At 40.9% G+C, this 13152-nt stretch overlaps 1 protein-coding gene across 1 annotated transcript; it reads right to left on the minus strand.

Annotated features, from left to right (window-relative positions):
• Window positions 1-207: 207 nt before the first annotated feature.
• On the minus strand, window positions 208-2593 carry LOC138885639 (uncharacterized). The gene is made up of 2 exons (XM_070166609.1): window positions 2584-2593; window positions 208-1025 (listed from the first exon to the last, which is right to left on the minus strand). The coding sequence occupies exons 1-2, from the start codon at window positions 2591-2593 to the stop codon at window positions 208-210; spliced, it is 828 nt and encodes a 275-aa protein (XP_070022710.1).
• Window positions 2594-13152: the final 10559 nt, after the last annotated feature.

Raw genomic sequence — 13152 nt, forward strand, 5'->3', positions numbered from 1 at the left:
TATAGAAGAATCCCCAAGGGTTCTGGCATCGGTCCATCCTTTGGTCATTGCGGAGTATGTTACACCTTGGGACGTTTCTCCTGTCGTCGGTGTATGGCTGGTACCTTTCCTTCTTTGGCTTTGGCTTCTTCGCCAGAAGCCTGCTTGGGTATACCGAGCCCGAGGGGCTCCTAGTTGGTTGTCCTCAACCCTAATTTTTGATTGATATCAGTTGTAAATATCCGACCAGGTCACTGTGGGATATTCGATCAGGTTCCGTTTCAGTTGCTTTGAAGCCACCGAGCTTCGCTCATTCAGACTTTGAGTGAAGGCCTGTACTTCCCACTCGTCGGAGACTAGTGGTAGTTCCATTCTTTCTATTTGAAAGCGAAATACGAACTCTTGCAGCTTCTCGTTCTCCCTTTGCTTAAACTTAAAGACGTCAGACTTCCTTGTTGCTACTTTGATGGTACCGGTATGTGCCTTTATGAAAGAATCTGCCAGCATGGTAAATGCGTCTATGGAGTTAGGATCTAGGTTGTGATACCACATCATGGCCCCCTTCAAGAGTGTTTTCCCAAACTTCTTTTGTAAGACAGACTTGATCTCGTCATCTTTTAGGTCGTTGCCCTTCACTGCACAAGTGTAAGTAGTAACGTGCTCGTTGGAGTCCGAGGTTGCATTGTATTTCGGGAGGTCTTGCATTCTGAACTTCTTTGCAATGGGTTTCGGAGCTACTTCCTCTGGGAACGGCCTTTGTATGAACTTCTTCGAATCCACACCTTTCAGGATCGGGGGTGCGCTCGGAATTTGGTCGACCCAGGAGTTGTAGTTCTCGACCTTTTTATCATTGGCTTCTATCTTGTTCTCACTCGATTCGATCCGTTTGTGAGGTCCTCGAGCATATTTATGATGGCGGGGTCGGCTACCGACCCGTTGTTGCTTGATCTCTCCAGTACCTTCTCGGCTGGGGGAGCCGTCCCCGGCGCTACCATGCTGGGAGTTTTCTGGTGACTTTGCAGCTGAGCAATCGCTAGCTGTTGTGCCTGCAACATTTCAAAAATAACGTGAAGACTAACCTCTCGTACTTCCCTAGCCGGGGTTTTCTGAGCTTCTTATTGGTCTTCTTGGTACACGCTCCTTTTAGTGTGGGAGTTTACATCGACGTGTTGAGCATCGCGTGAGGCCGCGTCCACGAGAATCGGTTCTGGTGCGTTCTCAGGGTTTCGTGGTGGTACACGAACACCTGGAACATCCACACCGTTTTATCCATGGTTCACAAGATTGTTGTTCACTGAGTCACATATTTTGACCTGAAATCGAAGATCTTGGGTAAGAAAAAGTGTGAAAGATAACTTGCGCTATGTAGTTAAACCAGCAAGAAAATAATCACTATTATTTTTAGCCCCACGGTGGGTGCCAAACTGTTTACCGTGAAAATGGTAATGACAATTAAATTTGATTTAGTGGTTCTAAAAATACGTGATCTATTTTTATGCTAATTGTTAGGTAGTTGATGCTATGTGAAAAACTTAGAAACGAGATAAGAGCTTAAAATTATATGTTAATCAAATGGAATCGCTATCAATCGGGGCCTAGAGCTTGCTTATTCGAGGTCCTCGGAGTCAAGTCTGAAGCCCGATTGGTAGCTCGAAGATGGTCGATGGAGACTAACAGTTATAAATAAATCAATGACGGCTCTTTATGGCCAATAATAAGCAATATATGATGAACTTTAAGTAGAATGCAATAAATACGAGCAATAAATGAAGTAAAGAGATGAAGAGAATATGTTAGAGAGCAGAGAGAATGTTCTTGTATTTTTTATATGGAGCAACATATATTTACAAAATAACAAGGATCCCCTTTATATAAGAGACGGAATCCCAACATAGTACAAGTGCATTTATTACAAATATATGGAGATGGGACAGCTAGTTAATGCCATGATACGGGCTCAGACTAGTCTAACAGACTTTGTCATCTCTAACTTCACGCCTTGGGAACTCCCCACTTTCTTTCCGTAAACGTCGGTCTCATATTATCCCAAGGTCAAGTGTCGATGGCCCTCGAGGGATGAAACTCGACCGTGATTTTGAGACTTCGAGACATTATAGCGATGGAAAATTAGACCCTCGGATTTTACCGTATACAATATATAATTATAATGGAAGTATTTATGGCTGATGATTTCCCATAACTGTGATTAATGTCAATTTCCCTTCTTTATTTATGACAAGTTCGTGCATTTCTCTTTTTAATGGTCTTTATCCATTCCGCTCCTATTTCTTCTTTAGAGCTGTCAAAACCGGTTTGTTTCTTAGAATAATCCAGGGGGTGTTCCTCTCTTGCTTTCTTGAATTCTTTAACTCGTCTAATTAGGAATGTTACATGTCACTTTGTTGATGGTCCACGTGTCATGCCTTTTTCCACCAATACAGATAGTCCCCCCACTTTCTGAATATTCTTCAACTGAATATTTGGGAAGTGGTCGGTTTTTATAGTGGGAATGTTTTGATGTCGATTTTTGAGTATCATAATGCCTTCTTCAGAACTGATGTGAAATACGTCGCGTCCATTTAATACTCAAGACACGTATCTTACCTTGATTCATTCTGTAGTTTTCAGCACTTTTTAGGGATTTTCCGCGGTTGCATCAGTCACGAAGTGGTGGTTCCATTATAGCAGTTTATAATGATCAACTTTGATGACAGTCGCCTCTCCTTATAAATACCTCATCATTTTTTGATTTTTGAACATCTCTTTCTTTTTTTTTTTGCATTCATCTCCCTAACTTATCCTTGTACACCTTCAACTTTCTTTTATATTTTATTTGTTTAACTATGTCTTCTTCTAAACCAGACCGTTGTAAAGTTGTGATTATTGATGAACTTGCTCCTTCTACTGTCCCTACTAGGAGTAGGAGAGGTGGTAGACTCCACAGTCTTGGTTCATTATCTACTTGCAGTTCTACTCCTCAAAGTGGTTCCAACAAATCATTCTCTTCTAGGTCTAAAACCCCTTTAACCCCTAGATCTTCTTCTAAGAGTATAGATCAGAATGAACCCATGTGTGAGCCTACAGTTTCTGAGATTGTTCCTCAAGAATTTTCTTTCGTATCAGACTGTAAAGCCATGAATATTAAGTTTGTTCTATACCCTCCCTTAATCCTGCTTAGGAGTGGTAGAATGGTTAAAAGAAAATAGTTAACCACCCATATTATCCACTAGAAAGGGGTTGGATAATGAACTTTTTAAAAATAGGTCAAATATGGATAAGAACCAAATTATCCATTTAGAAAATGGATAACCAATGGATAACGGATGGGTCTAACGTTTACATTTGTAAAGCCTCAAATTGGGGGTTCCTCGAGTTAGAGAGACTAAGAATTCTCCCAAAAGTGATCATATACAAGAATTCATGGATAATATAGTTACCCATATTATTTGCCATCTAACCCATTTTTTATCCGTATTAAATATGGAGTGGTTTGGATAATAGATCAATTTTTTAATCACACGTTTTCGACCCGAACAATATACGACCTGACCCGTGCGTTTGCTACTCCTTATCCTATTGAACACTATCCATGTTTGATCACTCTAGGACATTTTTCTTTAGTTCGACATGAATGCCACTCAAAACCAGATTTCCCAATTTCAATTCCTGGTGCTAATCAAATAGTCACTTCTTACCATGCTAGCTTTTATTTTATTTATAGCTATCCTTTTAATTTAGGGTTTAAACCTCCCATTGACCCAATAATTATTGAGTTCTGCCGCTACTTCAACGTTTGTCTAGGTCAAATTGGTCCCATTGTGTAGGGGCAGTTGCTTGTCTTTGATATTTGTCGGATTTGGTTTCCGCCCCTTTTGCCTTCCATCACTTACTTCACCTTTATTCTCCAAAATTGTTTCGTGAACGTGTCTTTTCTCTCATAGCTAGAAGTAAAGGGTTTTAGTCAGCCCTGAGGATGACCCTGACCGTGGCTGGTACGCCCGATTTGTTGCTGCCCCCACTAGTGGATTAGTGGGTGATGAAAATATGCCTTTTCCTGAAAAATAGAACTTTGCACGTAAGTGATTCTCTCTCTTTCTTTCTTTGATGTCTCGGGTTCCTTTACATGATCGTATATTTATTTTTTCAGCAACGATGGAAGTTTTCGAGGAAATTCCTAACTTACGTTCTTAGGTAGAAAAATGTTGACTGCTGCTCCAATGGACATAAGATTTTGGAAATTTCTTTCACAGAAATTCAGATGGAAAGGGAAAACTCATAGTACCTTTTTGTTCACGTGGTTTCTTTCCTCTTTGCTTTCTTAATGAATATAACTTTTTTTCCCTTTTTATTAGTGTTTGTTATTCGTGGCATCAGCCCTGCATCTGTTCCCATAGTCAGTCTTTCTGTAAGCTCTGCACAAGAGCAAATTTTGAGTGTATCTTCCTCCAAGAGGAAACCTGCTGAAGCTTGTGGGTCTGATGCTGAACACGATACTGAAGAAGCTTCCTTAGTGAGGAAACCGCATGTTAGAAGGCGCGTGGTTTCGGATGATGAAACCCATGTCTCTCAAGATCCCCCCTTCAAGTTCATTCCCTTTTAGTCTTGTTGATGAGCCAGAGAATGTCCCTTTAGATATTTCTGATGAAAACGTTGGTAATTTAGACAACCCTCTCTAAAGTCCTTTTGAAAGGCTATTTTCCCATGGCTTTGAGGGTGAAGAAGGACCCGGGCCTGTTTTCGAAGAGCTGCCACTTGCTTCTCTTCCAGTGTTGTCAGCTACACCTACTGTTAACCCTTCTGTTTCTTTGCCTAAAGTTATCTCAATGATTTCCCCTGCTACTGCCCCTCATGTAGAAGATGAGCCTTCTACCGGTAGGTGGGGTATGAAAAACATTTTGATTGAAGTCTCGGATGGTGGGAATTTGTTGAAAAATCTGGTCAAGCTTATGTGTGGCGAAAACTATTGCTAGGACCCGTGGAAAATAAGAGGTTAGAGAGTCATAGTTATTTGAGTCTGATGAATGACATCATTCAATCTTCTCTCAAGGTACATCTAGTCTTACTTATTTCTATATCCTTCTTTTCTAATTCATAACTCCTCTTTTTTGGTTTTTTATAGATCAATTTGACAGGTACAGAGCTTATAAAAAAGGTTTCTTGGATTGATCATCAAGTAGTTGTGTCTTGCACTGAGGTTGACAACTGGAAAGAATAATTTGAAGCCCTTCAACTGGAGAAATATGTCCTTGCTAAGGAGAAAAGAGCTTTGGAACAACAACTGAGGATGGTCTTCGCTGAACTAGCGGTTTTAAAAGCTTCTTCCAGTCAAGTTGAGAAAGATAAGTACAGACTGGAATCCTCCTTTTCTGAACAACATTCTAAAGCTACTGAAGAGATAAGGAGTTTGAAAAAGCTCCTTAATCAAAAAGAGGTTTACGCGGGTGATCTGGTACATATGCTTACCCAAGCTCAAGAAGACCTCTGTGCCTTCACATATAAGATTCAGTTCCTTGAAAGTTCTCTTGATCCTTTGAAGATAGCTTATGAAGCCTCAAATGCAGAAAAAGAAGAGTTGAAAGTTGAGATCGAGCAGTGGGAGAAGGATTACGAAGCCCTTGAAGATAAGTCATCACTTGATATTAGTTGCGCTTTTCTGAACACTCACTTTGAGACTTTAACTGAAGCTAGCCAGGAAGGTTTTAAACTTAATGCTGAGATTACAAAGGCTAGAGAAATGATTGAACAGACTCAGCAGCATCAAAGCTTCTCTACACCCGAGGACAAAGGTTCCAAGGATGACGGAGATGGACTTACTCCTGGTGAAGCCGATGTTCAACCCTCTCCTTCTGAAGTTAATCCCTCTTCTCCTGTGGATGATGCTCCCTAGTTCTCCCCTTTCTTGACTTTTTGTTGAAATGTTTGTTTTTTGGTTTTCTGTTGGAATTCACTTGTGTTTTAGGATAATTTTTGGAAGGTTTATTGCCCCTATATTTGGGTTAATGATATAAGCATCTTTTTTGCTTTTTCTGCATACTATGTTTTCTGCTCTTTGATTTTATGAGCTTATTCTTGCACTTAAAATACCTTAGTAGACTGACTTCAACATGCATGAGTTTTTATAAAAGAGGGCCCTTTTATTTTAACAACACTGATGAATATGACGTCTCATCTTTATATTGGTGCAAAGATATAAAACATAAAGTAGATATGAAACATGAAGTAATCCTAGGAAGTTTTATTTATTGAACTTTCAAATAGGTAAGTTTGTACACTATTTTCATTACTGTTCGTACAACATTTTTATAACTGCTTTGATTATAGCAGGTTTACAAATTTGGGTATATCTTCCTATGACTAAATTTATGGCCTTAACCTAGAAGCTCGTGGGAATATCTTGCATCCTTTTAGTGAGTTTGAATGCTTTAGAAAAGCTTTGATTGAAAATCTTCAATGGTTTCTTCAAGGTTTTAACTCAGGCTGAACTATGATCTTGGTATACATCTTCTTTTATTGTGTAACCTTATATATGCATAGTCCCCCCAGTTTTGGAGTATTAAAATATGAAATCTCGAACACTGGATCAACTCCTTCTTTTACCCATTTTCGTGAATAGGAAAATACAAACGGGACTCGGAGATAATTTTTTAGATGATGACTGCATTACCCCTTTTTCCATCAGAAAAGTTGTAACCTATACCGGGAATGATTCACTATTCTGTGTGTCTTTTAAGTCTAATATCAGCATTTGGTACGAGCCAAAATTTTGCATATCATCTAAAACAGTTAGTAAAATTCAAGTGAACAAAACAAAATCAAGACTTGTGTGATACCTGATCGTGGGTACTAACTTCATTTAGAAGTAATACTTCTTCAAATGGACTGCATTCCAATGCAATGGTAACACCTTGCCATCCATAGTTTCCAACTCGTATGCTCTTTTTCCAGTAATGCCTCTAACCTTATGCGGACCTTCCCAATTTGGACTCAACTTTGCAGCATTTGCCACTTTTGTTGAACGGAATACCTTCTTGAGGACAAAGTCCCCAATCTTGAAGCACCTCAAGTTGGCCTTCCTATTGTAGTATCGTTCAATCATCTGCTTTTGATCTGTCTTCAAATTAGAGTTGCTTCCCTCCTTTCTTTTGTCAAATCAAAATTTATTCGTAACTCTTCCTCACTTGTTGCTACAGTGGTATGTATGTACCTCATGCTTGGTTCGCGAAGTTAAAGCTTCCTCTTCGTACACATGTGAAAAAGGGGGTCTCACTCGTACTAGTTTTCGCCATTGTTTAATAAGCCTATAGCACCCCTGGTAATACTTCTGGCCATTTGCCTTTTGATTCTTCTAATTGGGTTTTAAGATGTTGATGATAACCTTATTTGTCGACTCAGCTTGCCCGTTAGTCACTGGGTGATAAGGTGCGGAAGTAATTCGTTTAATCAGCCAACTTTGGAAGAAATCAGTGACTTCATGCCCATGAATTGTGGGCCATTGTCACAGACGATCTCCTTTGGAACTCCAAATCGACATATAATATTTCTCTAGATAAAATCCATAACTTCCTTTTCTCTCACATCTTTTTCAAGGCACCTGTTTCTACCTATTTTGAGAAATAATACGTTAAAATTAACAAGAATCGTACTTTTCCCTTAGTTTGAGGCAAAAGCCCTACGATGTCCATTCCCCATTTCATGAAGGTCCATGGTGATACGATTGAATGTAACAGTTTCAATGGTCAATGCATATTATTGGCATACGTTTGGCATTTATCGCATCTGGCTACAAAGTTTTCTGCTTCTTTTTCCATTTTTGGCCAATAATATCCTACCCATATTAATGTCTTCACCAACGATCGTTTCCCAGCATGATTGCCACAATGCCTCTCATGTACTTCTCTCATTACATACTCTGTTTGCGATGGTCCAGGGCGTCATGCTAAAGGTCTACCAAACATTTTGTGATATAAATTTCCATGAATTAAGAATATTGATCAGCTTTTAACCGTAACAATTGGGGTTTCTTTTTATCCTCGGGAAAGATACCATACTAAAAAAATTCTGCATTGTAGAATGAAACAAATGTACCACAACATTATTTTCTGCATTTGTTGCATCAGCGACAGACGCGAGATTTGCCAACGTGTCTACTTCTGCAATTTTTCCCCTGTATTTGATTGACTACCAGCCGCGAGTCACTTTTGATCACAATTTGTTTAACACCAAGCTCTTGTGCCAGTTCCAAACCTGCTATTACAGCTTCATACTTTGCCTCATTGTTAGTGACTGGGCAACATTTTATTGCATGTCATATGACTTCTCCTGAGAGTGGATTTAGAACATGTCACGAACCTAAACACAGACCCAGTCGTGATGGCGCCTCTCGTGAAGACAAGGCCAGCCGACACACACTCAATTCATTTTTAGGCAATTAAATAATACAAATTAAGTCTTTAACATAATAATATTCCCAAAATAAGGTGAAATGGTACAATTGTGGAATAGACATAGCCCAACATCGGAGTGTCACCAGTCATGAGCATCTATCATAATACTGCAAGTTTGAAAGAGTCTATACAAATGATTACATAACTAGGACTAGGAAAAGAAATAATGGTAAGAGGGAGAGACACTGGGTTGCGAACGTCGAGCAGCTACCTCGTGAACTCCGAAATCTGCTGGAAGATCTCAACCCTCGCAAGCAGGACCTGAAGCGCCTGAATGTACACAGGGGGTGCAGGGGTTAAAGTGAGTACTCCAACTCAGTGAGTAATAATAATAAATGAAGACTGAGCGATAAGAAATCACGTAAAAGCATATCAACATGCTATAGAGAAGCAGTATAAAACAAGTAAAAGCAATGGAACAGTGAAAACATATAAAGATACCTTAGTTCAGAAGAAGTTTCCTTAAAACACCTTTTTAACAGTTTAACAATTAAATGAAAAGCAGCTAGAATAGATAAACACATAAAACAAATCTGCCCCTCGGGGACAACGTCAACAGATTCCGGTCCTCGAGCAATACCATAGAACAACACCATCCCCTCGGACTATATCTCACATCACAATGGGTACCCGCGCTCACTAGGGTTGTGCAGCCTCCGGGAGCGGCTCCTTAAGGACCAAGCGCAATATCAAGCCATCTTGTGGCATAATCAATAGGCTATCAGCCTCATATGAAGCCACCTTATGACATACAACTCAGGCCATCGGCCTCATAATCATAAATCAGTGTATCCTCGCAACACAGGCCCTCGACCTTACTCAGTCAGAGTCTCATAAGCCACTCAGGCAACAGTAAAACATGATGCTCATCCCAAATTATCATTTAATGTATTAAAACAGAGTAAACATGGCTGAGTTATGAAAATAGTAGAATATAGCATGACTGAGTACAAGTATAAATTCAAAATAGTAAGGAAATATCAGTAAAGATCCCCTAAGGGTCCAAATAGTTGGCACGAGGCCCAAATATGGCATTCTTCCCAAAACATGATGATAGCAAACAGTTTTCAATCAAATATGCAGTAAAACAGTCATTCAGAATGGACTAAGTCACAATCCCCAATGGTGCACGACCCCACGCTCGTCATCTAGCGTGTGCATCACTTCAATATAGCACAACGATGTGTATTCTAGGGTTTCATACTCTCAGGACGACATTTAAAATCATTACTCACCTTAATCCGGTCCAAAATCTAGCCCGCGATGTCCTTGCCCCTCAAATCGGCCTCAACTCGCGTTGAATCTATCTAAAATCAGAATCACGATGTCAAAATATGCTAAGGGAACAAAGCCTATGCGAAAATAATCAATTTACAACATAAATCACAAAATAAACCAAAACCTGACCCCCAAGCCCACGTCTCGGAATTCAATAAAATTTACATCAATAGATTCCTTATCTCCCCACGAGTTCATACATATCAAAAGTCCCAAAATCCGACCACAAATGGCCCCTCAAATCCGCAAGTCAAAGTCTTCAATACCAAGCCCTAGTTTCCCAAATTTTAACCCTTAATTTCCATTAATCTTAGGCCAAATCAGTAAAATAATATCATAGAATGAATTATTAGACTCAAAAATCTTACTTCCACACGATATCCCTTGATTCCCTCTTCAAAATCTCCCAAAAAGCTCCAAAACCGACTTAAAATGGTGGAATAACCCAAAAATTCAAGAAGGAAATAATTTATACCTTCTGGCCCAGGCTTTTTGCACCTACGGCAAATTACTCTCTCTTGCGGCACCGCTTTTGCGGTCCATGAACCGCTTCTACGGTTTTCACTTAAGCGGCCAAAATTGCATCTGCGATGCACTGCCCGCACCTACGCTATCGCAGGTGCGCTCCCCATACCGCTTCTACGATTTCAGCTGGTCATCCTCTTGGCCGCATCTGCGGTTCCCTCTATGCTTCTGCGAGCTCGCACCTGCGGTCCCCTAGCCACAGATGCGGTTATGACAGCAGGCTACAACTTCAGCTGCCATTCTAATTTCTATTCTTTCCGTCAACCACCCGGAATCACCCCGAGGCCCTCGGGACCTCAACCAAAAGCACAAACACATCATATACCACTACTCAAACTTGTACCCCTCCTCAAAACACCTCAAACAACATCGAATCAACCAAAATACATCGAATTCAAGCCTAAGGTTCCAAAATCTTTCGAATTACGCTTTTAATCAAAAAGTCTACCAAACCACGTTCGAATGACCTGAAATTTTGCACACGCATCCCAATGGACACAACAGTCCTACTGCAACTCCCAGAATTCCATTCCGACCTCTATATCAAAATCTCACCTACCAACCGAAAAATGCCAAAATTTCATTTTCGCCAATTCAAGCCTAAATCTACTCCGGACCTCCAAAACACATTCTGATCATGCTCCTAAGTCTTAAATCACCTCCCGAAGCTATCCTAACATCCGGTTGACTTTTCCAACTTAAGCTTCATCAAAAGATACTAAGTGTCTCAAACATTACCAAAACCTTTTCGAACCCGAGCCAACCAACCCGAACACACATAGAACCGATAAACAAAGCAATAAGAAGTAGAAATGGGGGAAACAAAGTGGTAACTCATGAGACGACTGGTCGTGTCGTCACATCCTTCCCCTCTTAAACAAACATTCGTCCTCGAACGACTCAAGAAAAATACATGAAGCCTCAAACAGGTGAGGATATCTACTCCGCATCTCCTGCTCGATCTCCCAGGTAGCCTCCTCCACTGGCCAACCTCTCCACTGCACTTTCATTGAAGCTATATCCTTTGATCTCAACTTTCAAACCCGACTCTCCAAAATAGTTGCTGGCTCCACATCATAAGTCAAATCACCATCCAACTGAACTGTGCTGAAATCCAAAACATGAGACGGATCCCCAATATACTTCTGGAGCATAGAAACATTAAATACCGGATGCACGCTCGACAAGCTGGGTGGCAAAGCAAGCTCATAAGTCACCTCCCCAATCCTGCTAAGCACCTCAAAAGGCCCAATGAACCGAGGACTCAATTTACCCTTCTTCCTAAACCTCATAACACCCTTCATGGGTTAAACCTTCAACAAAACCTTCTCAACCATGTAGGGCACATCCCGAATCTTCCTGTTAGCATAACTCTTTTGTCTCAACTGCGCTGTACGAAGCCTCTCCTGAATTATCTTCACCTTTTCTAAAGCATCTTGCACCAAGTCTGTCCCTAATAGCCAAGCCTCACCCGGCTCAAACCAACCAACTAGAGATCAACACCGTCTCCCATACAAAGCATCATATGGAGCCATCAGAATACTCGACTGGTAGCTGTTGCTATAAGCAAACTCTGCAAGCGGTAGAAACTAATCCCATGACCCTCCGAAATCAATGACACAAGCATGCAACATGTCCTCTAATATACGAATAGTACGCTCGGATTGCCCATCCGTCTGAGGGTGAAAAGTTGTGCTCAACTCAACCTGAGTACCCAACTCTCGCTGCATAGACCTCTAAAACTAGAAAGTAAACTTAGTGCCCCTATCTAAAATGATGGAAGTTGGGACACCATGAAAATGAACAATCTCCCCGATATAGATCTCTGCCAACCGCTCTAAAGAATAGGTAGTACACACAGGAATGAAGTGTGCGGACTGGGTCTGCCGATCCCCAATCACCCAAATAGCATCGAACTTCTTCAAAGTCCGTAGGAGCCCAACTATAAAGTCCATGGTGATCTACTCCCACTTCCACTTTGGAATATCCATCTATTGAAGCAAGCCACCCGGTCTCTGATGCTCATATTTCACTTGCTGACAATTGAGACAACGAGCTACAAATCCCACAATATTTTTATTCATTCTCCTCCACCAATAATACTATCTCAGATCCTGATACATCTTCGCGACACCCGAATGAATGGAGTACCGCGAGCTTTGGGCCTCCTCCAAAATCAACTCCTGAAGCCCATCTACATTGGACACATATATCCGGCCCTGCATCGTCAACACCCCATCATCACCAATAGTCACATCTCTGGCATCATCATGTTGAACATTGTCCTAAAGTACAAGCAAATGCGGATCATCATACTGGTGCTCCCTGACGCGATCATGTAAGGAAGACCAAGAAATCACATAAGCCAATACCCGACTGGGCTCCGAAATATCCAACCTCACGAACCGATTGGCCAAGGCCTGAACATCAACTGCAAGAGGTCTCTCCCCAACTGGAATATATGCCAAACTCCCCATACTCATCGTCTTTTGGCTCAAAGCATCGGCCACCACATTGGCCTTCCCTGGATGGTACAATATAGTGATATCATAATCCTTTAGCAATTGCAACCACCTCCGCTGCCTCAAATTGAGATCTTTCTGCTTGAACAAGTGTTGGAGGCTGCGATGATCAGTAAACAGCTCACAAGACACACCATACAAATAATGCCTTCATATCTTCAGTGTGTGAACTATGGCAGCCAACTTCAAATTATAAACGGGGAAGTTCTTCTCATGAGGCTTCAACTGGCGAGAAATATAAGTAATAACTCTACCCTCATATATCAATACACAACCAATACCAACCCTCAAAGCATCACAATACACGGTATAGGAACCTGAAGCTGATGGAAAAACTAACACTAGAGATGTGGTCAAGGCTGCCTTGAGCTTCTGAAAGCTCTCCTCACACTCATCCGACCATA

This window comes from Nicotiana sylvestris, chromosome 2, assembly GCF_000393655.2.
Source record: "Nicotiana sylvestris chromosome 2, ASM39365v2, whole genome shotgun sequence".
NCBI classification, from domain to species: Eukaryota; Viridiplantae; Streptophyta; class Magnoliopsida; order Solanales; family Solanaceae; genus Nicotiana; species Nicotiana sylvestris.